The sequence below is a fragment of the Rhinopithecus roxellana genome, chromosome 15, assembly GCF_007565055.1.
Source record: "Rhinopithecus roxellana isolate Shanxi Qingling chromosome 15, ASM756505v1, whole genome shotgun sequence".
Taxonomy (NCBI): domain Eukaryota; kingdom Metazoa; phylum Chordata; class Mammalia; order Primates; family Cercopithecidae; genus Rhinopithecus; species Rhinopithecus roxellana.
Window position 1 is genome coordinate 58,485,086 of NC_044563.1, and position 27,707 is coordinate 58,512,792.

Consider the following 27,707-nt stretch of genomic DNA (forward strand, 5'->3'; position numbering starts at 1 on the left):
AATCGGTTGAACCTGGGAGGCGGAAGTTGCAGTGAGCTGAGATCTACGCCATTGCACTCCAGCCTGGGCGGCAGAGTGAGACTCCATCTCAAAAAAAAAAAAAAAAAAAAAAAAAGATCATGATGGAGAGTAGTAGGCAATAAGGCAAACAAGCAAACAGATCAAATGAAGGCCAGATCATGTACAGCAAAGTGAGGGCTCACTCTTAATGAGATTAGAGGGTTTGAGTAGAGGAGTAACTTTTCATGGATCACTGTTCTATTAAAATTAAAGAGGTAGGCTGGCACGGTGGCTCGCGTCTATAATCCCAGCACTTTGGGAGGCAGAGGCGGGCAGATCACTTGAGGTCAGGAGTTCAAGACCAACCTGGCCAATATGGTGAAACCCCATCTCTGCTAAAAATACAAAAATTAGCCCGTCATGGTGGTGCGTGCCTGTAATCCCAGCTACTCAGGAGGCTGAGGCAGAAGAATTGCTTGAACCCAAGAGGCAGAGGTAGCAGTGAGTGGAGATTGCACCACTGTGCTCCAGCATGGGCAACAGAGTGAGACTCTGTCTCAAAAAAAAAAAAGAATTTAAAGGGGTAATAATGGGAGTGAGAAGACTAGTGAGGAGGCTAATTCAGTCTGTCATCCAAGCAAGAAATTATGACTTGGACTAAGACAGTAATAGCTTATACAGTGATAAGTGGTTCAATTCAGATGTATTTTGAAGATAGAGCTATCAGGGTATACTTATGCAGTGGATGGATTACATACTGATGGGTGGAATGTGGAGTGTGAGTGAAGGAGCAGTTGGGGATGATACCTAGATTTTTGGCCTGGGTGACTGTTATTAACTTGAGATAAGAGCGACTGTCTAAAGAGCTGTTTTAGGAGAGAACACGACCTGAGTTTTGGTCATGTTAAGTTTAGAATGGCCATTAGAAATCTTAGTGAAGGTGTCAGATACGCAGTTGGATGATATGTGTCTGGGGTTCAGAGGAACAGTCCAGGGTAGATATATGTTTGGGAGTCATCAGCATATAGATGGTATTTAAAACCATGAGACTGTATGGGATCAGCAAGGGAGTAATTGTAGCTAGAGAAGAGGACCAAGGAGTACATTTTAGGGTATTTTTTATTTAAAACAGGGTCTTTCAGTCTTGGCACTATTGACATTTTGGGCCAGGTAATTCTTGTCCTCTGCATTTTAGGATATTTTAGGGTATTATAGGATATTTAGCAATATCCTTGGCTTCTTCCCAGTAGCCAGTAGGTTATGTATGTAGCACACACATAACCAGGTTGTGACAACCAGACTCTCTCCCCAGATTGCCCCTGGTTAAGATCCACTGACTGAGAAGTTAAGGAAGTAAAGAGGAACTGGTGAAACAAGTAAGAAGGAGAAATTGGCCACAAAAGTAGGAGGAAAACCAGGTGGATACAGTGTTCTGAAAGCCAAATGAAAATAAATGTTTTAAGGAGAAGACAGTTATTAACTATGCCAAATGCTCTTTAAGGTCAAACCAAATGAAGACTGAGAATTAACCCATTGGATTTAGAAGTTTGAAGGTTATTAATGTTGTTGACAGGTAGTCACACTGAAGTGGTGGGGTTGAAAATCTCACTACAGTAGGTTCAAGACAGAATGCCCCCTCACCTCTGAAGTTATAAGATAAGATGAACAAGATGACCCTATTTATATTAATAATAGTAAAAGAAAAATCTGGCCAGCGTGGTGGCTCACACCTCCCAACACTTTGGGAATCCGAGGCAGGCAGATCACTTGAGGCCAGGAGTTTGAGACCAGCCTGGGCCAACATAGAAAAAGCCTGTCTCTACTAAAAATATAAAAATTAGCCAGGCAAGGTGGCACATGCCTGTAATCCCAGCTACTTGGGTGACTGAGACATGAGAATCACTTGACCCCAGGAGGTGGAAGTCAGTGATCTGAGATCGTGTCACTGCTCTCCAGCCTGGGTGAGAGAGTGAGACTGTCAAAAAAAAAAAAAAGCCTCTATAATTAAAGCAATGTGGTCTTGCTGCATGAATAGTTACAGAAAAGTAAAACAGAGTAGAAAAGCTAGAAAGAACCGGGCATGGTGGCTCATGCCTATAATCCCAGCACTTTGGAAGGCCAAAGCAGGCAGATTACCTGAAGTCAAGAGTTCAAGACCAGCATGGCCAACATGGTGAAACCCCGTCTCTACTAAAAATACAAAAATTAGCTGGGCGTGGTGGCACGTGCCTGTAATCCCAGCTACTCGGGAGGCTGAGGCAGAAGAATTGCTTGAGCCTGGGAGGCAGAGGTTGCAGTGAGCTGAGATCATGCCACTGCACTCCAGCCTGGCTGACAGAGTGAGACTCTGTCTCAAAAAAAATAAAAAAGAAAGAAGGGGTAGAAACAGACCCGGTTTCATATAGAAAATAAGTATGAAAGTGGTACCTCAAATCACTGGAGGAAATGAACTATGTAATAAATTGATTGGAGTAACTGGTTAACTGTATAGAAAAAGATAAAATTGGATCAAGTTCTCATATTACACTAGGACAAATTCTGAAGGGATTAGAGATTTAATTGTGAAAATAAAATAAGGACTAACTGAACTCCGGTTCTTAATGATACTAATGCTATGACACAAAATAAGGGAAAATGTTAAGTTTGATTACATAAAACATAAACAAAGCAAATGGCAAACTAGGGAAAAGTATTTGTAAATCGTATCAAAAATGGCTAATATCCCAAATATATAAGAAACCTCTAAAAGTAGAGAAAAGATAAACATCACTATAGAAAAATTGACTAGAAATATGAACAGTTCACGGAGAAAGTAACATAGCTCTTAATTATCTGAAAAGAAGCTCAATCTTGCTGTTACTGAAGTACTGATTGAAACTACACTGAGAAATATTTTTGCCTCAGATTCAGACTGCCAGAATTCCAAGTTTGTTGAAATCCTCTGGTAGCAAGGCTATAAGGAAAACAGTTACTCTCATAAATTGCTGAGGCAATGCAGAATGGTAATACTCCTATGGAGGAGAGAGAGTTGCTTTTTGGCAATATCTAACAGAGACGTTTAGCCTTTGACCTGGAAATCCCACTTCTAGGAATCTCCTCAAGATACATTGGTAAGAGTACAAAAAGACATATATACAAATCTATTTCCTATAGCATTATTTGTAATATCTAAAGACTGTAAACAACCCCGATGTCCACAAAAGGAAAATGGTTTGACAAACTTAACAAACATTCTTTTAAAGGAGTACTAGACAGGTACAAAAAGGAATGAAGGACGTATATATTACTATGGAGTTAATCTCCAGGATATGACTAAGTGAAAAAATACAATACAAAAAAATTAGCTGGGTGAGGTGGCGGGCGCCTGTAGTCCCAGCTACTCGGGAGGCTGAGGCGGAAGAATGGTGTGAACCCGGGAGGCGGAGCTTGCAGTAAGCTGAGATCCGGCCACTGCACTCCAGCTTGGGGGCAGAGGGAGACTCTGTCTCAAAAAAAAAAAAAAAAAAAAAAAAATACAAGGTGAAGTCATCTGTAACGTGGTACAGTTTACTTAAGAGAGAAATACAGTTGTATATACACATTACCCAAAACAAAATGAGGACTCTACTGGGCTGCCATCCCAGCTGGACTGCTGCTGTGGAGCTCAGCATCAAATACTTTAGGAGAAGCTGCAGGAGGGACCTGGAGACAGAGCATGGTGGAGGTAGAGGATACAACCCTCACACCACTGTGCTGTATGTCCATCTTTCAAGTCCTGGTGGTGTCCACAGAGTTTGAAGGGAAGCCACTGCTTCAGAGATACCAAGTGGTAAATGTATGCGTAGTGGAAGTGCGCTCCTGTGCATCTATGCCTTTGAGCAGAAAGCCTTTGAGACCCAATTAGTGGGCCCATGAGTGGCCAAAATGAGGGACTGGGACCTGTGTAGCCATTAAACTATAAATAAGGGCCAAAAAGGAAAGATAAATCATAAGTTTAATGAAAATGGGCTGGGCATGGTGGCTTACTACCTCTATTCCCAAAGGAAGCTGAGGCAGAAGGATCATTTGAGGCCAGGAGTTCGAGGTTACAGTGAGCTACAATCCTGCCTGCACTCGTGTGCAACAGAGCAAGACCTTGTCTCAAAAAAAAAAAAAAAAAAAAAATTAATTTTTTACTTACTTTAAGTAAGACTTTACTTAAAGTCTTACTCTGTCGCCCAGGCTGGAGTGCAATAGCACAACCTCAGCTCACTGCAACCTCCGCCTCCTGGGTTCAAGTGATTCTCCTGCTTCAGCCTCCTGAGTAGCTGGGACTATAGGGATGCCTAGCTAATTTTCTTTTTTTTTCTTTTTTTTTTTTTTGAGACGGACTCTCACTCTGTCACCCAGGCTGGAGTGCAATGGCGCAGTGTTGGCTCACTGCAAGCTCCACCTCCTGGGTTCGAGCCATTCTCCTGCCTTAGCCTCCTGAGTAGCTGGGTCTACAGGTGCCTGCCACAACGCCCAGCTAATTTTTTGTATTTTTAGTAGAGAAGAGGTTTCACCGTATTAGCCAGGATGGTCTCAATCTTCTGACCTTGTGATCCACCCGCCTCGGCCTCCCAAAGTGCTGGGATTACAGGCGTGAGCATCTGTTCCCAGCCATGCCCGGCTAATTTTCATATTTTTATTAGAGATGAGGTTTTACCATGTTGGCCAGGCTGGTCTTCAACTCTGACCTCAAATGATCCACCCACCTCACTGGGATTACAGGTGTGAGCCACCACACCCAGCTAGATCTTAACTTTTTAGTAAACATATTGGTGGTGATGCTGGATATTGTTATTTCAAAATGATTGTCTCTATTCTGCATAAAATAAATGAATACTTTGCTTAATGATTGTCTTGGGGAACTGGGATTTTGGACACGGGAGATGGAAATACAGATATAAGATTAATAAAGTTAAATATAAATAACAAATATAAGCATGAATTCATTACATTTTTTAGCATTTGAAAATTTTTAATATTTTCCAGCTCTGTCTACTGAAAGGGCTTAAACCAGGAGAAATGAGCCCACATTACCATATGTAAATACTGTTTCTTTCCAAAGGAACCAGGGCTACTTAAATGACAAATTTGGCATCTGGGACAGAAAATGTACACAATGGGGCTGGAACATCATGTCATACCATAAATCAAGGAAGTTATTAAAGACCATTGAGCCGGGCGTGGTGGCTCACGCCTGTAATCCCAGCACTTTGGGAGGCCGAGGCGGGCGGATCACAAGGTCAGGAGATCGAGACCATCCTGGCTAACAAGGTGAAACCCCGTCTCTACTAAAAATATAAAAAATTAGCCAGGCGTGGTGGTGGGCGCCTGTAGTCCCAGCTACTCTGGAGGCTGAGGCAGGAGTATGGCGTGAGCCCGGGAGGTGGAGCTTGTGGTGAGCTGAGATCGTGCCACTGCACTCCAGCCTGGGTGACAGAGAGACTCTGTCTCAAAACAAAACAAAACAAAAAAAGACCATTGAGGTTATGTCAGATTCAGGAGAGCCAACTCAAAGAAGCTCTACTGGTCAAACTGTAGGAAAATTTGAAAATCAATAATTACTGTAAAATATGTTTAAATCCACAAGTAGTAATAATAATAATAATAATAATATAGTTAAGGAGAAAACTCATTGGTCACCTTTGGAACATGCCAGAGACTGACTCGAGCATTTATCCTCCTTTACTCTCCCTGCCTCCGTCACTCCTTCCCTCCTTAAGTACCTCAGGATAAGCAAATAATTGAGAAAGTTTATTTCTAAAGAAGTATTTAATTTGCTATAAAGGACATTGGAATAACTGGCAGTAAAGGACATTTAAAAGTGTTTTAGAAAATTTATATACACGGAGAGAATGAGAAGATAAAACAAGCAAATGTAAAATCTTAACAGTTGGAGTGTTATGTAAGAGAATGTTCTTGTTTTTAGAGAGTGGAGAATTCTAGAATAATAATTTCTTGTAGGCAAGAAGGGAATGGGATCTAATACATAGATGTAAGTTTTGAGAATAAGGACAATTCTTTCATAGTAATAGGACTAGAGGTAGAATATAAGGGCACATTTGCAAGTAGATGGAAGCTTGTGGAAGTTCTCTTCCATTGCTCAGTTTTCTGTGTTGTAGGAAGCAGGGTTTGTCAGCTGATAGTTTAACTAATTAGAACATTTGTATATTTATGGAATACTTACCTGTCAGCTTAGGCATTAGGAATACCAATATAAATGATATGATCTTGCACTTGAGAGTTCACAATTTCAGACACAATGTTAGTTGTAATGCATCACAAAATACCCTGTAAAGGAAATATTAAAGTATTAATATTTTCTCTCTAGAGGGTTTACCATACATGTGTTTGACTCATTTCACTTAGAGAAATCCACAAAATCGGCCAGGCACAGTGGCTCATGCCTCTAATCCCAGCATTTTGGTAGGCTGAGATGGGTGGATCACCTGAAGCCAGGAGTTCGAGACCAGCCTGGCCAACATGGTGAAACCCCGTCTCTACTAAAAATACAAAAATTAGCCAGGCATGGTGATAGGCACCTGTAATACCAGCTACCCAGGAGGCTGAGGCAGGAGAATCGCTTGAATCCAGGTGGTGGAGGTTGCAGTGAGCTGAGATCATGCCATTGCACTCCAGCCTGGGCAACAAGAGCAAAACTCTGTCTCAAAAAGAAGAAATCCACAAAATCTAACCTAAGGAAATGATTTACAGTGCACAGAATATCAAGCACAAATATTTAGGGCAAAAATTTTCATGGTAGTGTAAAATTGGAAAACAACTTGCATTCTGATAGTTTGGGAATGGTCACATAAATTCTAGGAGCAAATTGACAGAAATTGTCTAGCCATAAAAGTTATTTTACACTAAATAGGCTAAAAGCCTATGGTCTGATACTAAGGGAAAGAGGCAAGCTATTAAGCGTTTTTTGTTTTATTTTTAGCTTTTTCTTTTTTTGAGACAGGGTCTGTTGCCCAGACTGGAGTCCAGTGATGTGGTGGCCTAATAATGGTTCACTGCAGCCTCCACATTCCTGGACTCAGGCATCCTCAAGCTATTAAGTTTTTAAAAGTAAAAAAATTACAGGATGAGCCCAGTCAAGTGAAAGCAAATCAGTAACAAAAAGTCTTTTAAAAAAAAGTATACACACACAGAAACACACAAATTTCAAAAGTGTGGCAGATTAATGAATTTTCAAACTAATCTGACCTGTATAACCAGTCCTTATGTCAAGGAAAGTTATTTTCAGAGCTTTCTTTATAATCTTTATAATATTGTCTATGTCTCAAAAGTAAGAAGTTTGTTTGTTTCTTTACAGGCAAGTGTCAATTGAGGAGGGAGAGAGGAAAGCCAAAGAGCTGAATGTTATGTTTATTGAAACTAGTGCAAAAGCTGGATACAATGTAAAGCAGGTAAGTTGAGTTGAGGTTACCAAATTGAAAAAACGTGAAACAATTGTGTGAGTATTCTGTTCTCTGATGTATGGTTTTCTTCCACCTGGCAAGAGCAGGCCTTACAAACTAGCAGTGTATTTTCCAACAGTGAAAAATACAAATGTGGCATAGTTTTTGGAAAAAGAAAAAACTTGCCAAACTTCAGGTTGTGAACGGAACTACCGCAAAGTGGTAAATCTACCATACTCTCCTCTCATTACATTCCTACTGCATTGCTTTAAAGGTAAATTTTCTTTCTTTTCTTCTATTTTGAGATGGAGTTTCTGTCTTATTATAATGCAATGGCATGATCTCAGTTCGCTGCACCCTCCACCTCCTGGGTTCAAGCGATTCTCCTGCCTCAGCCTTCCGAGTAGCTGGGATTACAGGCATGCGCCACCACGCCCGGCTAATTTTGTATTTTTAGTAGAGACGGGGTTTTTTCCATGTTGGTCAGGCTGGTCTCGAACTCTCAAGCTCAGGTGATCCACCTGCTTCGGCCCCCCAAAGTGCTAGGATTACAGGTATGAGCCACCATGCCCGGCTGGTAAATTATCTTTATTTCAGAGTTTGATGCCAAGACTGAAATAAATGAAAATAAATATTTGCTGTCCGTATTTCTGAGTTTGATGCCAAGACTGAGATAAATGAAAGCAAGTATTTGCTGTCAGTAATGGTGTTCTTCTACTTGTTGTAAAAGTAAATTCTGATTACTTTATCCTTAATAAACTACTGGTGTTTGAACAATGTTTACAACAGGTCTTTTTGGAGGAAGGCAGGAAAATATAGGGAGATGTCAAATTATCAAGTCATTTACTACAAGATAGGTCAGCCAGAGACTCACCTGCTTAACTCTTCAAGACTATATATCATATAGAGTAGTGGTCCCAGATTTATAAGATTTATGGACATATATATATAAATAAAATATATATATATATATTTAGGTTTTTTTTTTTTTTTTTTGAGACGGAGTCTTGCTCTGTCGCCCAGGCTGGAGTGCAGTGGCGCGATTTCAGCTCACTTCAAACTTCACCTCCCAAGTTCCTGCCATTCTCCTGCCTCAGCCTCCCAAGTAGCTAGGACTACAGGCGCCCGCACCATACCTGGCTAATTTTTTGTGTTTTTGGTAGAGATGGGGTTTCACCGTGTTAGCCAGGATGGTCTCAGTCTCCTGACCTCGTGATCCATCTGCCTCAGCCTCCCAAAGTGCTGGGATTACAGGCGTGAGCCACCATGCCCAGCTTAGACCAATAATTTTCTTAATTGAGGGTGATCAACAGAGGGTAACAGTAGCATCTTTTAAATAATTAAAGCTTTATGATAAAGTCTTTATTTTTTATACTTTATTTTCCTCCATGCCTTGAACCATTATGTAAGTAATATTGAATGATCACTCATTCTTTCCTCATTAACATATTGTTTCATGGTTTGATATTTTTGCTCATGCTTTTGTTTCCTTTGCTTAGAATGTTCATTTTTTTTCCTTTCCTAATTGTACTCCTTATAAGTTTCAGTTTAGACGTCAGCTCTTCAGCAACATTTTCTGACATTTCCCATCCTACCTCCTGTCTGTGACACTTCATTCTCTTACGTGTTTTCACAGACCTGATCTCAGTGTCATACTTACCACAGTGTATTGAAAATCTCTCTCTCTCTCATCAGTATTATATATTCCCAGAACCTAGCAATGTGTATGGAACGTAGTAAGTGATAAGTAAATGAACCCATAGGAGCCACAGACAGTTAAATAATTTGTGTAATACCATTATATTAGCCATATGCCACTATTCTAAGACAAAGCAGTGGGTAGCTTCATCTGACTTTCTCTTTTCTATTTCTTACATATTTTTCCTTTTATATTTATTTATTTTTTGTTTGAGACAGGGTCTCGCTCTGTCTCCCAGGCTGAGTGCAGTGGTGCAATCTTGGCTCACTGCAACCTCTGCCTCCAGGGTTTAAGTGATTTTCATGCCTCATATTCCCCAGTAGCTGGGATTACAGATGTGCGACACCATGCCGGGCTAATTTTTGTACTTTTAGTAGAGACAGGGTTTCATCTTGTTGGTCAGGCTTGTCTCAAACTCCTTGCCTTAAGTAATCTGCCTGCCTCTGCCTCCCAGCGTGCTGGGATTACAGGTGTGAGCCACCAAACCCAGCTGGCTTTCTCTTTTAGAGAGATTTTGATAAGGGTGTGAGCTAGTTGCTTCTATATCCTGCTTCCAGGCTATCCTTTTCTTGGTTAATAGCTGAAGAAGGCATTGCTGTAGTACCCTAGCCCCGACCCTAAGTAGCCTCATAGGTTTAGAAGCTCTAGAATTATCAGATAGCATATAGTAAGCACTACTGATGTCTAGTGTCTTCATGATGTTTGATTGCTTCTGATTTTATTTTTATTATTTTTATTTTTTATTTATTTATTTGAGATGGAGTCTCACTCTGTCGCCAGGCTGAAGTGCAGTGGCACGATCTTGGCTCACTGCAACCTCCGCCTCCCAGGTTGAAGCGATTCTCCTGCCTCAGCCTCCTGAATAGCTGGGACTACAGGCGCCCACCACCATGCCCAGCTAATTTTTTTGTAATTTTAGTAGAGACAGAGTTTCACCATGTTGGGCAGGATGGTCTCCATCTCCTGACCTCATGATCCGCCCGCCTCGGCCTCCCAAAGTGCTGGAATTGCAAGTGTGAGCCACCATGCCCTGCCCCTCTTACTTTTATTTTTTTGAGATGAGGTCTTGCTCTGTTTCCCAGGCTGGAGTGCAGTGGCATAATCACAGCTCATTGTAGCCTTGACCTCTCAAGCTCAAGAGATTCTCCCACCGCAGCCTCCAGAATAGCTGGGACTACAGGCATGCACCACCTTGCCCAGCTAATTTTTAATTTTTTTCCAGAGACTATGTTCTCGCCATGTTGCCCAGGCTAGTCTTGAACTCCTAGACTCAGGTGATCCTCCCACCTTGGCCTCCCAAGATGTTGGGATTATAGATGTGAGCCTCTCTGCCTAGCCAATTTTTAGTAAATTTATAGCATTGTACAACTATTACCATAATCTGATGTTAGAACATTTTTATTACTAGGTAAATTTTTTTTTCCAAAAGCCTAACCCATACAGGCAGATATAGCTGTCTAGTGATAATGAGGAGAGATTTCTTTTACAATCTTGTTCTGAATTCAAAACCCATTTGCGGCTGGACGCAGTGGCTTACACCTGTAATCCCAGCACTTTGGGAGGCTGAGGCAGGAGGATCCCTTGAGTTCAGGAGTTTGAGACCACCCTAGGCAAGATAGCAAGAACCCCTTCTTTATAAAAAATACAAAAATTAGCTGAGTGTGGTGGCATGCACCTGTGGCCTCAGCTACTCATGAGGGTGAAGTGAGAAGATCGCTGGAGTCCGGGAGTTTGAGACCAATGAGACATGATTATGCCACTGAACTCAGCCTGGGTAACAGAGTAAGACCCTGTCTGAAAAAAAACAAAACAAAACCCACCATTTGCTACTTTACTGTTTTTCCTTATTTAGATTATCTATCTGAACATCTCATCGTGGTGAAGTTCCTGATGCTGTTGGTGCTTGATTTTATTGTCTTTTAAATATAAATGTAACCAAAACTTCTATTTTATAACTTTTGAAACTGAATTGACTTAATTTTTTGTAGCTTCCTTCTTAACTCACAAAAACCATTACTTGTCTTAAGTTTTGTAAGGGAGTGCCACAGTATTTTATTTCACTGTTTAGAGACCATGCTTTGTCTGCTCATATAATTCAGCCAAGGAAGACAAAGTCCTGGAACCCCCAAATGAGAGAATGAAACCAAATAAAAAATTAAAATATTAGGTTAATAAGCACATTTAGGTCAGGCATGGTGGCTCACGCCTGTAATTCCCGCACTTTGGGAAGCTGAGGCAGCAGATTACCTAAAGCCACGAGTTCGATACCAGCCTGACCAATATGGTGAAACCCGGTCTCTACTAAAAATAGAAAAAATTAGCCGGGCGTGGTGGTGGGCGCCTATAATCCCAGCAACTCGGGAGGCCGAGGCAGGAGAATCACTTGAACAACCCGGGAGGTGGAGGTTGCAGTGAGCCAAGATCGCGCCATTGCGCTCCAGCCTGGGCAACAATAGTGAAACTCCAGCTCCAAAAAAAAAAAAAAAAGCACATTTAAATAATTGGTTAACATCTTCCCCTTTCAACTGGCAGTGGTTAATCTTATAGAATAATAGAATATATTTTGTCATTTGGGAAAATGACTTGCTGATTTGAAGTATTAGCTAACAAATAACGTTACTGTTTAATGGATTGTTTGTTTATTGATTTTTTTTTTTTTTTTTGAGACGGAGTCTCGCTCTGTCACCCAGGCTGGAGTGCTGTGGCTGGATCTCAGCTCACTGCAAGCTCCGCCTCCCGGGTTCACGCCATTCTCCTGCCTCAGCCTCCCAGGTAGCTGGGACTACAGGCGCCGCCACCTCGCCTGGCTAGTTTTTTTGTAGTTTTTAGTAGAGACAGGGTTTCACCGTGTTAGCCAGGATGGTCTCGATCTCCTGACCTCGTGATCCGCCCGTCTCGGCCTCCCAAAGTGCTGGGATTACAGGCTTGAGCCACCGCGCCCGGCCCTAAGTTAAGTCTAAATCAAATCTGCAAATAACCATAGTTCAACTCTTTATTCTAGACAATGCACTTAATGTGGTTGGAGTTCAGTGCATATGTTAGAAATCTAATGTTTACCATGCCATTGGAAACTTTAATAAAAAATATATGACAAACGTTTCTTATATTTTATAATTTTTAAAGATATATAGTTAACCATTGAGGCTGGGAATGTAATCTTCCTTTACTGTCCTTGGCACAGTAAAGGAATACCTAATATCCAGACAACAATAAGAAAGGACAGTTTTAGGCCTGAGCTTGGTGGCTCATACCTGTAATCCCAGGACTTTGGGAAGCCAAGGTGGGAGGATCACTTGATGCCAGGAGTTCAAGATCAGCCTGGTCTTGAATAGTGAGGCCTCGTCTCTATAAAACATCAAAAAATTAGCCAGGTGTGTTGGTGCACACTTACAGTCCCAGCTGCTTGGGAGGCTGAGGCAAGAGGACCCACTTGAGCCCAGGGGATTGAGGCTACAGTGAGTCCTGATCATGCCACTGCACTGCAGCCTGAGTGGTAACATAACAAGACCCTGTCTCAAAAAAACCGGAAAGGACGAAGGTGGATTGGAGAATTGTTTAATGGGTCTAAACTTTAATGTACATAATTGTTACCTGGAAGTTAATTTAAGATACAGGTTCTAGCACTTTGGGAGGCCAAGGCAGGCAGATCACTTGAGGTCAGGAGTTCAAAACCAACCTGGCCAACATGGTGAATTCTCGTCTCTACCAAAAACATACAGAAATTACCCAGGCATGGTGGTGTGCCCCTCTAGTCTCAGCTACCTGGGAGGCTGAGGTAGGAGAATCACTTGATCCTGGGAGCCTGAGGTTGCAGTGAGTCGATTGCACCATTGCTCTCCAGCCTGGGCAACAAAGTGAGATGCTGTATAAAAAAAATAAAGAAATAGGCCAGGCGTGGTGGCTCACGCCTGTAATCCCAGCACTTTGGGAGGCCCAGGCGGGCAGATCACAAGGTCAGGAGATCGAGACCATCCTGGCTAACACGGTGAAACCCCGTCTCTACTAAAAATACAAAAAATTAGATGGGCGTGGTGGCACACGCCTGTAATCCCAGCTACTTGGGAGGCTGAGGCAGGAGAATTGCTTGAATCCGGAAGGTAGAGGTTGCAGTGAGCAGAGATCGTGCCACTGCACTCCAGCCTGGGCAACAGAGCGAGACTCTGTCTCAAATAAATAAATAAAACAAACAAACAAACCGGTTCTGGGGTACTTATGGATATTGATTCCAGTAAGTTTAGTATAGTGTCCTAATACATCTACATTTTAAACAAGAATCTCAGGGAATTTCTTGGCTGGTTGTTGTGGCTCAAGCCTGTAATCCCAATACTTGGGGAGGCCGAGGCAGGCAGATCATGAGGTCAAGGGATTAAGACCATCCTGGCCAACATGGTGAAACTCCATCTTCACTAAAAATACAAAAATTAGCTGGCCGTGGTGGCACTTGCCTTGTGGTCCCAGCTACTAGGGAGGCTGAGGCAGGAGAATTGCTTGAACCCGGGAGGTGGAGGTTGCAGTGAGCCGAGATCATGCCACTGCACTCCAGCCTGCTGACAGAGCGAGACTCTGTCTCAAAAAGAAAAAAAAAGAAGAAAAGTATCTCAGGGAATTTCTCATGCATGATATACTTTTTTAAAAAGACTGGTATAAAGTCATAGAGATGGATCAGCAATAGTCTCAAATCTATTCAGTTTGTTGTTTGAACAAGTAAGTACTGTTTTCCTAACCCCTGCTAGATACAGAAGGCAAGCTTCCTACATTCAAAATATAATAGCCAAATTTGTACACAAGGAATTAAATAGTTGTTATGTAGCCAGGTGTCAAAATAAGTCTTCATGAAGTAGGAGAGAAAACCTAGTGAAATCCAGAAGCTCTTTGACTCATCTGCATTCATACCTTGGAAACAATCATTTAGATACTGAGTCTTAACTACTCTTCCTACTGGTATATTGAGGCCCTTGCTATCTAGTAGCCTTGCCTGTTACCATAGCTTTTTAACTGATAAATGCCTTTAGTCTTGCCCCATTTTAGTTTATTTTACATCTTGTTACCAGAGTGATTATTTTAAAATGCCAAGCTGATCAGTTTACTCTGTGAATTTTATTATGAATGTTAAACTCCTTGTAGGCCAGGACATGCTGTTCAATAATACCATTGATATAGCCCCCTCATACCTTACTATCCCAATCTTTGGCCACTATATACGTGCTTGAAGTACTCCACATAGACCATTTTCTCATATTTTTATTGTATGTTATTGTCCTTCTTCCTAAAATAGTTTCTTCCCTATCTAATATTTGTAACTCTGTTCAAACATAATCAAATTTAGATTAAGAGCCTTTCTGGGTTGGGCATGGTGGCTCACGCCTATAATCCCAGCACTTTGGGAGGCCGAGGCAGGTGAATCACAAGGTCCAGGAATTCAGGACCAGCCTGGCCAACATGGTGAAACCTCGTCTCTACTAAAAATACAAACATTAGCTGGGCATGGTGGTGCGTGCCTATAATCCCAGCTACTCAGGAGGCTGAGGCAGGAGAAATGCCTGAACTGGGAACCAGGAGGCAGAGGTAGCAGTGAGCGAGATTGTGTGACTGCACTCCAGCCTGGGTGACAGAGCAAGACTCTGTCTCAAAAAAAAAGAGCCTTTTCTGATTATTGCAATAGTATTCCTTCTTACTCTTTTTTTTTTTTTTTGAGACAGTCTTGCTCTGTCGCTCAGACTAGAGTGCAGTGGCACAATCTTGGTTCACTGCAACCTCCGCCTCCTGGGTTCAAGCAATTCTCCTGCCTCAGTCTCCCAAATAGCTGGGACTACAGGCGCATGCCACCACACCCAGCCAATTTTTGTTTTGTTTTGTTTTGTTTTTTGAGACAGAGTCTCGTTCTGTTGCCCAGGCTGGAGTGCAGTGGCGCTATCTTGGCTCACTGCAAGCTCTGCCTCCCGGGTTCACGCCGTTCTCCTGCCTCAGCCTCCCGAGTAGCTGGGACTACAGGCGCCCAGCACCTCGCCAGGCTAATTTTTTGTATTTTTAGTAGAGACGGGGTTTCACCGTGTTAGCCAGGATGGTCTCGATCTCCTGACCTCGTGATCTGGCCGTCTCGGCCTCCCAAAGTGCTGGGATTACAGGCTTGAGCCACTGCACCCGGCCAATTTTTGTATTTTTATTAGAAACAACGTTTCACCATGTTGGCCAGGCTGGTCTCGAACTCCTGACCTCATGATCCACCTGCCTCGGCCTCCCAAAGTGCTGGGATTACAGGCATGAGCCACCACACCCAGCCCTTCTTACTTTTAATTTAGATTTTTGTTTTTGTTTTTTTTTTTTTTGTTTTTTTTTAAGACAGAGTCTCGCTCTATTGCCCAGGCTGGAGTAAGAGGCATGATCTCGGCTCACTACAACCTCCGCCTCGCCTCCCAGGTTCAAGTGATTCTTGTGCCTCAGCCTCCTGACTAGCTGGGATTATAAGGGCACGCCACCATGTGTAGCTAATTTTTATATTTTTTGTAGAGACAGGGTTTTGCCAGGTTGGCCAGGCTGGTCTGAAACTCCTGGCCTCAAGTGATCCGCCTACCTCAGCCTCTCAGAGTGCTGAGATTACAGGCGTGAGCCACTGTATCTGGCCAGAAATTTTTTAATTGTCAGTTTATCCTGCTTCCCCACTAAACAACAAACTCAATAAATGTTCATTGAATTAATGATAATATACTTTATTTTTTTTGGCAGATTCTTAGAGCTGCATTGTTTTGCCATAAAAATAAGATTTATTTCATGGCGTTGGTTCTGTCTTAAGAATTTTCTAAGCTAGACTGAACAAACCCTAGAGAAGCCAGGTTACTTGGGGAATTGCCCTTCATTTGCTGTTTTGACTACACGTTAGACATAGATACAGTTCATCTTCCCTTTCTTTGCATTCACCTGATGCACGTTGAATTTTTTTGTCAGGCTAGGCATGGTTGCTCATGCCTATAATTCCAGCACTTTGGGAGGCTGAGGCAGGTGGGTCATTTGAGGTCAGGAGTTCTACTAAAAAATAAAAAAATTAGCTGGGTGTGGTGGCACACACGTGTAATCCCAGCTACTCGGGAGTCTGAGGCAAGAGAATCACTTGAACTCAGGAGGCTGAGGTTGCAGTGAGTCAAAATCACGCAACTGCACTCCAGCCTGGGTGACAGGGCGAGACTGTCTCAAGGAAAAAAAAATTATATATATATATATATATAAATTGAGATAAACATTTATGTACAGTGAAATGTATACATCTTAAGTTGACTATTAGATGAGTTTTGATAAATGTATTTACAGGTATAATGACCACAGCAGTGAAGATACAGACATATGTATGTTGTTAATTTCCCAATGTTTAGGGACATTCCTAGATAATCTTAATTGTTACTGGCTTCTAATTTAATTCTGTATTAATTATAGTCAGAGAATACACTCTGTAATATTTCAGTCATTTGTAATTTATTGAGACAAGTTTTATGGCCTATCATATGGTCTATCTTTTTTTTTTTTTTTTTTTTTTTTTTTTTTTTTTTTTTTTTTTTTGAGACGGAGTCTCGCTCTGTCGCCCAGGCTGGAGTGCAGTGGCCGGATCTCAGCTCACTGCAAGCTCCGCCTCCCGGGTTTACGCCATTCTCCTGCCTCAGCCTCCCAAGTAGCTGGGACTACAGGCACCCGCCAACTCGCCCGGCTAGTTTTTTGTATTTTTTTAGTAGAGACGGGGTTTCGCCGTGTTAGCCAGGATGGTCTCGATCTCCTGACCTCGCGATCCACCCATCTCGGCCTCCCAAAGTGCTGGGATTACAGGCTTGAGCCACCGCGCCCGGCCTGGTCTATCTTATTGAATGTTCTTATATGTAATGGAAAAAGGATTTTTTTTTTTACAGTTGTTAGGTATACTAGTTAACATGTTTGATAGCATTCTCAAATCTTACATAGCCTGGCCGGGCACAGCGGCTCATGCCCATAATCCCAGCACTTCAGGAGGTGGATGTGGGAGGATCACTTGAGGCCAGGAGTTCAAAACCATCCTGGTCAGCATAGTTGAAACCCTGTCTCTACAAAAGAAGAAAAATTTTTTTTGAAAATTAGCTGAGCATGGTGCCATACACCTGTAGTTCCAGCTACTCAGGAGACTGAGGCAGAGGATTGCTTGAGCCCACGAGTTCAAGGCTGCAGTGAGGCATGATTGTGCCACTGCATTCCAGCCTGGGCAGCAGAGCAAGACTCTTGTCTGTCTCAATAAAAACAACAACAACAAAACACCTTATATATCCTTTTTTGTCCAGTTCTGTCAGTTACTGAGAAGGGGATATTGAAATCTACAACAAAGATGTATTGTTCGCTTTGCTGATTAGTTCTGTCAACTGTTACTTCTTCTGTTTTGAAGTTATGTTAGTACGTGTATACATATTTAGAACCATTATGTCTTCATTATCTGTTGACTTTTTTATGTGAAGAACTGTCCCTCTTGGGCTGGGTGCAGTTGCGCACGTCTGTATTCCTAGCACTTTTGGGAGGCCAAGGCCAGGTAGGCTGATTGCTTGAGCCCAGGAGTTGGGACCTGCTTGGGTAACATGATGGAACCCTGTCTCTACAAAAAAACGGAGAAATTAGCCCAGTATGGTAGTCCCAGCTACTTGGGAGGTTGAGCTGGGTGGATTGCTTGGCCCAGGAGGTTGAGGCAGCAGTGAACCAAGATCACGCCACCACACTCCAGCCTGGGCAACAGAGCGAGACCCTGTCTCAAAAAAAAAAAAGAAAAGAAAAAGAAAGAAAAAAGAAATGTGCCCGTATCCAGAGTTAATCATTGCTGAGTGTTAGTCTTATACAAGCTGCTGTGCTATTACAAAGCTAAAGTCTGCACTGAACTTATAGGGGTAAAAATTAAATTCCTTTGACTACACGTTAGACATAGATACATGTTCATCTTCCGTTTCTTTGCGTTCACCTGACGCACGTTGAATTTCTGATAAAGGAAATAAAACTGATTATCGTGAAATAATCTCTGACCCCTTCTGAGTTCTTGTTGTGCAGGTCAGTCATAATTCAGAAGTTGTGCTGGTCAATTCAGGACTTTCCGAGGTAAATTTCACAGTGTAGTCACTGTCTTAGAAAACATTGAGAATCAAAGTCTTATATGCCTGTTATTACCATTGTGTGTTTGTTCAGCTGTGTATGTTTGTAAGCAGAACTATTTTTTATTTTTGCATTGTACTCATTTTATTTGACAAAATCATGCCTTTTTACCAGAAGATACACAGAAGTCTTTCTGTATATAAGATATATATTTGTCAGTACTAAAGGTACTATGTAGTTCTGCTTTTCTATATACAGAGATGTTTCCTAGCTTTCTGCTAATCTGCTAACTGGATTCCTCTTCCACATTCCCTCATTTACTAGATTATAATGCACATCACTTAATAAAAGCTTAAAAATGGGCTTTCTCTGTTGCTGTTTTCTTTTTAAATAATTGTGAGAGCTTTTACATTTATCTGATCATGATTCAAGTGATTAGGCTGTAGCACCCAAGAAATGTCCTGTGCCTAACCCTTTTGCTCTTTATTTTGATTTAAGCACTTGACCCTAAAGTACTGCTTCTGTCTTACAGAATATTGTTGTCATTTTTACAATAAAACAATCAGTACTAGAACTAGCATAAATAGTAATATCTAACATGATCATTTGTATTATATAGGATATTTAAGTAAAATGTGTTTCATTCCATTCAGTATTTCATAAAAAGACAGCCTCTGAAAAATAGTTTTACTCCTTAGATTTCTCATTCTCTACCCCCCCCACACACACCCCTTTTTTTTTTTTTTTTGAGACAGGGTCTTGCTCTGTTACCCAGGCTGGAGTATAGTGGTGTGAACACGGTTCACTACAGCCTTGAACTGCTGGGCTCCAGCAATCCTCCTGCCTCATCAGCCTTCCAAGTAGCTACGACTACAGGCACCCACTATCACACCCAGCTAATTATTTATTTTTCCTAGAAATGGGTTTTGCTATGTTGCCCGGGCTGGTCTCAAACCCCAGGCCTCAAGTGATCCACCAGCCTTGGCCCCCCGGAGTGTTGGGATTACAGGTGTGAGCCATGGTGCTTGGCCCAAATTCTTTTTTTTTTTTTTTTAATGCAAAAGTATTACTTTGTTTTTGGAAGTGGTATGGTGTTTAAATTGCTGAAGAAATGATAATGATAAGGTGATTAGCCTTCACCTGGCTTTTCATCTAGGGATTAGCACATTCTTTTAGTGAAGTAATAAGTGTATGATGTCACTTTATTATTTATTTTGAAGTACTGAAAAATGGAAAAAGGAAAGAAAAACCCCTTGATCTTTAAACTTCTAAAATCATTAGTACTTATCATAAAAAGAAGATTTGTTTGAAAGAGAGAAGACTTTATGAGAAAGTAGTGATAGCTGATGGGCATCAGCTCTAACAGGTCAGTGAAAGCTTGTGTACATACTAACCATGGAGTTGCAATGATATATATGTATGGGACAATTATTTTATATTGGCTGAAATAGTATATGTACCTTATGCATTGGTGGTGATCATATCTTTTCCTCATCACTGTATCTTCCATGTCTACCACAGCTGGGTTATAGCAGGTGGTAATCTTGGACTTTTATCATGTACCTTAATCCATTAGGTATCAAGTATGGTGTGCTAGACCACTGTAGGTACTTTGGAAAATAAAAAGTTATGTAAAATGTGGTTCCTGACTTCAAGAAACTTATGATATTGTTGGGAAGAAGAGTCACATTCTCATGAAGACTATGCAGTAAAGAATGGGTCATACATGATAAATTCCTAGCAAATGCTGCAGATGGTAAGATACACAGTAATTATTGAAATGCAAGGCCAGGTGCGGTGGCTCACACCTACAATCCTAACACTTTGGGAGGCTGAGGTGGGAGGATTGCCTGAAGGCCAGGTGTTTGAGACCAGCCTGGGCAAAAAAGGGAAAACTTGTGTCTACAAAATAATGAAAAATAAATAGAAATTTAAAAATTAGCTAGCTCTGGTTGAGTGTCTGTAGTCCCAGCTATTGAGGAGGCTGAGAGAAACTGAGATGGGACCGTCACTTGAGCCCAGGAGTTGGAGGTTGCAGTGTGCTATTGGCATACCACTGCACTCCAGCCTGGATGACAGAGCAAGACCCTGATTCAAAAAAATAAATAAAAAGGAGAGAACCAAAATGAATGCTGGCACAAAGAGATGTATTGAATAATTGAATGAGATCACATATAGTTAGACTGGTCAAGGAATGCTTTGTTTAAAAAACAGCATTATCAGCTGGGCACGGTGGCTCAAGCATGTAATCCCAGCACCTTGGGAGGCCAAGGTGGGTGCATCACCTGAAGTGAGGAGTTCGAGACCAGCCTGACCAACATGGTGAAACTTTGTCTCTACTAAAAATAAAAAATTACCTGGGTGTGGTGGCGGGCGCCTGTAATCTCAGCTACTGGGGAGGCTGAGGTAGGAGAATCACTTGAACCTGGGAAGTAGAGGTTGCAGTGACCTGAGATCATGCCATTGCACTTCAGCCTGGGTGACAGAGCGAGACTCCATCTGAAAAAAAAAAAACAAGAAAACAAAACAAAACAAAAAAACAGTATCTGAGCTGAACTGAGTGTATTTGATTTGGATAGGTAACCGGTGATGCTTCTAGGAAGAAGAAAAATTAACATAAGTATGATACAAGACTACCTAGCACACATAGTGTAAATACTATGCCATGAATGTTAACTTAAAGTCTTTCATTATTGCCTTCCTAGCAAGCACTTCATATATAACATCTAGGTGCTTAGATACTTGTTGAATACAAGAAGGAATCTATGTAACAATCCTATGAGTCAACTGCTATTGTTGGTCTGATTTTAGGGAGAAAATCTGAGGCATATAAATTATATAACTTGCCCAGAATTGCCTAAATACTGTCTGCTAGATCCACTTAATATACCAAGTGTTTAACTTAATTCTCACAATATCCCTATGAAATAGATAAGCATATTCATTTCATTGATATGAAACCAAAGTTTTAGAGGTCAAATAACTTGATTAAGATTATAACTTGCCGGGCGCAGCGGCTCACGCCTGTAATCCCAGCACTTTGGGAGGCCGAGGCAGGTGGATCACGAGGTCAGGAGATCGAGACCATCCTGGCTAACACGGTGAAACCCCATCTCTACTAAAAATACAAAAAATTAGCCGGGCGTGGTGGTGCGCGCCTGTAGTACCAGCTACTTGGAGGCTGAGGCAGGAGAATGGCATGAACCCGGGAGGTGGAGCTTGCAGTGAGCCGAGATGGCACCACTGCACTCCAGCCTGGGCGACAAAGCGAGACTCCGTCTCAAAAAAAAAAAAAAAAAAAAAAAAAAAAGGATTATAACTTAAACTACAATGTGAGCCCAGGTCTATTTAGTTCCAAAATCTGAGCTCTTAAGCCTTATATTATTCTGCCTCTCTCAAGTTCAACCTCACCCCTAATTTATCCTTTTGTGTTTCATATCCTTAACACAGTAAGACTTTTATTTTTATTTTTATTTTATTTTATTTTATTTTTTGAGAGAGAGTCTCACTCTGTCACCCAGGCTGGAGTGCAGTGGCACAATCTCGGCTTACTGCAACCTCTGCCTCCAGGGTTCAAGTGATTCTCCTGCCTCGGCCTCTTCAGTAGCTGGGATAACAGGCATGCTCCACCACACCTGGCTAATTTTTGTATTTTTTAGTAGAGATGGGGTTTTGCCATGTTGGCCAGGCTGGTCTTGAACTCCTGACCTCAGGTAATCTGCTCACCTCAGCCTCCCAAAGTGCTGGGATTATAGATGTGAGCCACCACGCCAGCCCACAGTAGGACTTCAATATCACTGAATGGTCAGAAATCTATGTATATGATGAATATGAACTGACAGAGAAATTATATTGATCAGGTTTTATTCAGTCATTAATGAACTCAGATATTTGTTGATCCCCTCCTGCATGCCTAGTTATGTTATAGGCACTGGGGATACAATAGTGGAACAAAATAGCCTAAGTCCATGCCATTATGGAGCTTACATTCTGGTATGGAGAGTTACACAATTAGTGAAATATAATCCTTAAGGAGGTTATACATTCTATAGAGAAAAATGAGGTAGGGGCCAGGCACGATGGCTCATGCCTGTAATCCCAGCATTTTGGGAGACTGAAGCAGGCAGATCACTTGAGGCCAGGAGTTCAAATTCAGCCTGGCCAACATGGTGAAAACCGTCTTTACTAAAAATACAAAAATTAGCTGAGGGTGGTGGTGCACACCTGTAGTCCCAGCTACTTGGAAGGCTGAAGCACAAGAATCACTTGAACCTGGGTGGGGGAGGTTCCAGTGAGGCAGAGGTTGCATTGAGCCAAGACCATGCCACTTCCCTCCAGTCTGGGAGGCAGAGTGAGACTCTGTTTCAAAAAGAAAAAAAAAAAAAGAAAAGAAAAATAGAAAAATAAAGTAGGGTAAGAAGGATAAAGACTACTGGTGAAGGGAATGATGATATATTGATGTCTTATAAAAGGAGGAAAAGCCTGTCTGATAAGGTGATATTTGAGCAAAGAACTGAAGGAATTGAGAAAGTGAGCCATTTATACATCTAGGGAAGAGCGTGCCAAGCTTCAAGTGCAGTGACAAATTCAAAGAAACTTGGCATATTTAAGGAATAGTAAGGAAATTAGTAAGGTTAAAGTAGAGTGAAGGAAGGAGCATATGATAAGAGAAGAGCTCACAGAGATAGTTATGGAGAACAGTGGTCTAAATCCATGTAGGCAGTAGTGAGGATTTGGCATTTTATTCCCAGTGAGAGAGGAAGCCATTTTCATCAGAGATTTGACAGGATCTCACAATTTAAAAGTAATCAGGCCAGGCACGATGGCTCATGCCTTGTAATCCCAGAACTTTGGGAGGCCAAGGTGGGAGGACTGCTTGAACCCTGGAGTTCAAGACTAGCCTGGGCAGCATAGGGAGACTGTGTCTCTGCAAAAATAAAAATAAAAAATTGCCGGGCATGGTGGTGTGCAACTGTAGTTCAAGCTACTCAGGAGGCTGAGATGAGAGGATCGGTTGAGTCTGGATGGATGAGGCTGCAGTGACCCATGATCATGCATGGGAGACAGAGCAAGACCTTGTCTCAAGAAAGGAAAAAAATCACTGGCTCTTGTGTAAAAAATGATCTGTTAAGAGTAATTGAAAAAATAAATACAAGTAATAAAACAATAATATTTTATTTAATACCTTACTACCAAAATTAAGATGGAGATCTAGCAAAAAGTCAGAAGCAGCTGGGCGTGGTGGCTCACGCCTGTAATCCCTACACCTTGGGGAGGCTCAGGCGGGAGGATCACCTGAGGTCAGGAGTTCGAGACCAGCCTGGCCAACACGGCCAACGTCTCTACTAAAAATACAAAAAGTAGCTTGATGTGGTGGTGAGCGCCTGTAATCCCAGCTGCTCCGGGGGTTGAGGCAGGAGAATTGCCTGAACCTGGGAGGCAGAGGTTGCAGTGAGCCACTGCACTCCAGCCTGAGCGAGAACAAAACTCTGTCTCAAGAAAAATAAAAATAAATAAAAGTCAAAAGGCCACAAATAATGAACACTCATATAAGAATTCAGTTATGTATAAAACACTCCTTACTCTGACGTTTGCTTTCATAATGGAATTTTTTCTGTAAGTTGGTAAAACTGATTAGCTTAGTTTGCTCTTTGAAGGGTGGTATTTCTGCCTATAAAATACTTAGTTAACTTCATAAGGTAAGAACTGGTAGTCATAGTGATATTATTTTGAAATCTCCTTCTCCAGTGTATCCCTTTACATTAAAATTATCCCTAAAAAAAATTTTAACCCTAAAATAATGGACTAAAATATTCAACTTGAAAGTTTCTACAGAGAACCATATTCAACTTGTCATCGTCCCTGAACTAATTCCTATACTAGCTGTCACTGCAACTTAAATATGTCTGTTGTCCCGTAGAAATTACAAATAAAAGTTTCTTGGGGAAAGAAGCTGTTCCAGCAAGGATGCGCTAGAATGTCTTCTAGAAAGTGGATACTCAATTGAGACCATCCTGGCTAACTCGGTGAAACCCCATCTCTACTAAAAATACAAAAAAAATTAGCCGGGCGTGGTGGCGGCCGCCTATAGTCCCAGCTACTCGGGAGGCTGAGGCAGGAGAATGGCGTGAATCCGGGAGGTGGAGCTTACAGTGAGCCGAGATCGCGCCACTGCACTCCAGCCTGGGCCACAGAGCGAGACTCCGTCTCAAAAAAAAAAAAGAAAAGAAAAGAAAGTGTCTACTCGGCTGGGCGCGATGGCTCACGCCTGTAATCTCAACACTTTGGGAGGCCGAGTTGGGTGGATCATCAGGTCAGGAGTTCAAGACCAGCCTGACCAACGTGGTGAAACTCCGTCTCTACTAAAAATACAAAAAAATTAGCCGGGCGTGGTGTCACACGCCGGTAATCCTGGCTACTCAGGAGGCTGAGGCGGCGCTTGAACCCCCTGAGGCAGAGGTTGCAGTCAGCCAAGATTGTGCCACTGTATTCCAGCCTGGGCGACAGAGCAAGACTCCATCACACACACACACACACAAAGTGGATACTCAGTAAATATGAGAATTTTTTTTTTAAGTATTATAAACTGTACTAGTCTCATACTTAGTCATCTGTGATTCCTAATATAGCAGAAGCCTTTGTTTTGTTAGCACGTCATTGGCATTTAAGAAGTAGATTTTTCTTTTTTTTTTTTTTTTTTTTGAGAGGGAGTCTCGCCCTGTCGCCCAGGCTGGAGTGCAGTGGCCGGATCTCAGCTCACTGCAAGCTCCGCCTCCCGGGTTCACGCTATTCTCCTGCCTCAGCCTCCCGAGTAGCTGGGACTACAGGCGCCCGCCACCTCGCCCAGCTGGTTTTTTTGTTTTTGTTTTTGTTTTTGTTTTTAGTAGAGACGGGGTTTCACCACGTTAACCAGGATGGTCTTGATCTCCTGACCTCGTGATCCGCCCGTCTCGGCCTCCCAAAGTGCTGGGATTACAGGCTTGAGCCACCGCGCCCGGCCAGATTTTTCTTTTATTTAACCAAGAAGTAAGTTGGAATTTGAAAACCTTTGTAAAGTTTTTTTGGCCCACTTGGGGATGTCCTGAGTTGAGTACAGATTAGTGACACTGATTCTTTTAATCTAATTGGAATATTTTGGAGAAAGCACCAAGTTTGTTAAATACATTGATTAAAACTATAGATTAAAAAATTTTGGATATATTTTTATTTTTATTTTTTGAGACACAGTCTTGCGTGTTGCCCAGGCTTGAGTGCAGTGGCACGATCTCAGCTCACTGCAACCTCAGTCTCCCGGGTTCAAGCAATTCTTGTGCCTCAGCCCGCCGAGTAGCTGGAATTGTACATGTTTACCACCATGCCCAGCTAATTTTTTGTATTTTTTGGTGAAGACAGAGTTTTGCCATGTTGGCCAGGCTGGTCTCAAACTCCAGGCCTCAAGTGATCTGCCCACCGTGGCCTTCCAGAGTGCTGGGATTATAGGCATGAGCCACTGTGCCTGACCTGGTATATTTTTACAGTAATTTTCTCTAGAGACAGGATCTCCTTATTCCCAGGCTGATCTCGAACTTCTGGGCCCAAGTGATCTTCCCATTTTGGCTTCCCACAGTGCTGGGATTACAGTCATGAGCCACTGCACCCACCCTAAAATTTTTGTCATAAAAAAATGGATTAGCTTTTTATGTCTCTCACTTATGTGTAATAGTAGTATTTTTACAAAACAAATTATTCTTACCCAAGATTGTTAGCTGTTTCTTCACATAGCCCTTTCACAGTGCTTTCCATATAAAAAGTACTCCATTTATACTAGGCAGCTTAGGTATTATAAAAAATAAGAGCTTTGGAGTCTCAGCTCTGCCGTTTATTTGGTCTGTGGCAAATACTTTCTTTAGCCTTAGATTTGTATAAAATGGGGTTATTAACATTTTCCTCACAAGTAAGTACTCAGTGTTAGTGTCTTTCTTCCCTTATTTGATTTGATTGTTTCATATACCCTTACAAATTATTATTACAGCATTGGGTTTCTTACTTTTTTTTTTTTTTGAGATGTCACCCAGGCTGGAGTACAGTGGCGAGATCTCAGCTCACTGCAAGCTCCGTCTCCCAGGTTCACGCCATTCTCCTGCCTCAGCCTCCCAAGTAGCTGGGACTACAGGCGCCCGCCACCTCGCCCAGCTAATTTTTTGTATTTTTTAGTAGAGACGTGGTTTCACTGTATTAGCCAGGATGGTCTTGATCTCCTGACCTTGTGATCCGCCCACCTCCGCCTCCCAAAGTGCTGGGATTATAGACGTGAGCCACCGCGCCCGGCCAGCATTGGTTCTTAACCCTAGCTGCACATTAGAATCATCCAGAGATATTTAAATAAAACACGAATGACTCAGCCCCACCCCACATCAGCTGAATCAGTCTTTGAGGGTGAGGCCCAACCATCTGGTGTTTTGTTTGTTTTTAAGCTTCCCAGGTAATTCTGATGCCCCGTGGGTATTGAGAACCACCGGTCTAGAGGGAAAGAATTCACACATAGCCTTTCAAGGAAGCTTTCCTGAGGTATTTCTTTGTAATAACTTTCAAAGTTAAGAATGGGGGAGGGCCTATGGGATCACTTTAACCTATTACTCTTATCTAGCCTTTTTTGTTGTTATTGTTGTTTCAAACAGTCTCATTCTGTCCCTGAAGCTGGAGTGCAGTGGCGCCATCATAACTCACTATAACCTCCATCTCCTGGGCTCAAGCAGTCCTCCTACCTCAGCCTCCCAAGTAGGGACTACAGGTGTCTACCACCACACCTAATTTTTTAAATTTTTAGTAGAGACAAGTTCTCACTATGTTGCTAGGCTGCTCTTGAACCCCTGCACTCAAGTGATCTCCTGCTTTGGGCTCCCAAAGTACTGGGATTACATGCCTAAGCTACAGTGCCCAGGCTGTCACTTTCTTTTATTTCTTTTTTTTTTTTTTTGGAGATGGAGTCTCGCTCTGTCGCCCAGGCTGGAGTGCAGTGGCTGGATCTCAGCTCACTGCAAGCTCCGCCTCCTGGGTTTACGCCATTCTTCTACCTCAGCCTCCCGAGTAGCTGGGACTACAGGCGCCCGCCACCTCGCCCAGCTAGGTTTTTTTTGTATTTTTTAGTAGAGACGGGGTTTCACCATGTTAGCCAGGATGGTCTTGATCTCCTGATCTCGTGATCTGCCTGTCTCGGCTGATCTCGTGATCTGCCTGTCTCGGCCTCCCAAAGTGCTGAGATTACAGCCGTCCTTTTTTTTTTTTTTTTTTTTAAGAGACAGTCTTGCTATGTTGCCCATGCTGGTCTCGAACTCCTACACTCAAATGATCCACCCACCTCAGCTTCCCAAAGTGTTGGGATTACAGGCGTGAGCCACCACACCTGGCCCTGTTGCTTTCTTTAAACACATATTTCTCTGATTCATATACCTACTGGTCAATCTTTTAGTCTCTTTCATTCATTCCAATTATATTTGCTTATGTTAATTAAATCCTTTTTAAAATTTTTTTGGAGATGG

General features: G+C 42.1%; 1 protein-coding gene across 3 annotated transcripts in view; it reads left to right on the plus strand.

The window, feature by feature from the left end:
* Positions 1–27,707, plus strand: part of RAB6A (RAB6A, member RAS oncogene family) — a 102,188-nt gene that overhangs the window by 54,471 nt on the left and 20,010 nt on the right. For 2 of the 3 annotated variants that reach the window (XM_010366841.2, XM_010366840.2), the window contains exon 6: positions 7,325–7,418. The exons of the other annotated variant lie outside the window; for it this stretch is intronic. In XM_010366841.2, the coding sequence (XP_010365143.1) occupies positions 7,325–7,418 (94 nt within the window). The remainder of the gene's footprint in view (positions 1–7,324; positions 7,419–27,707) is intronic. 3 annotated transcript variants of the gene reach the window in all.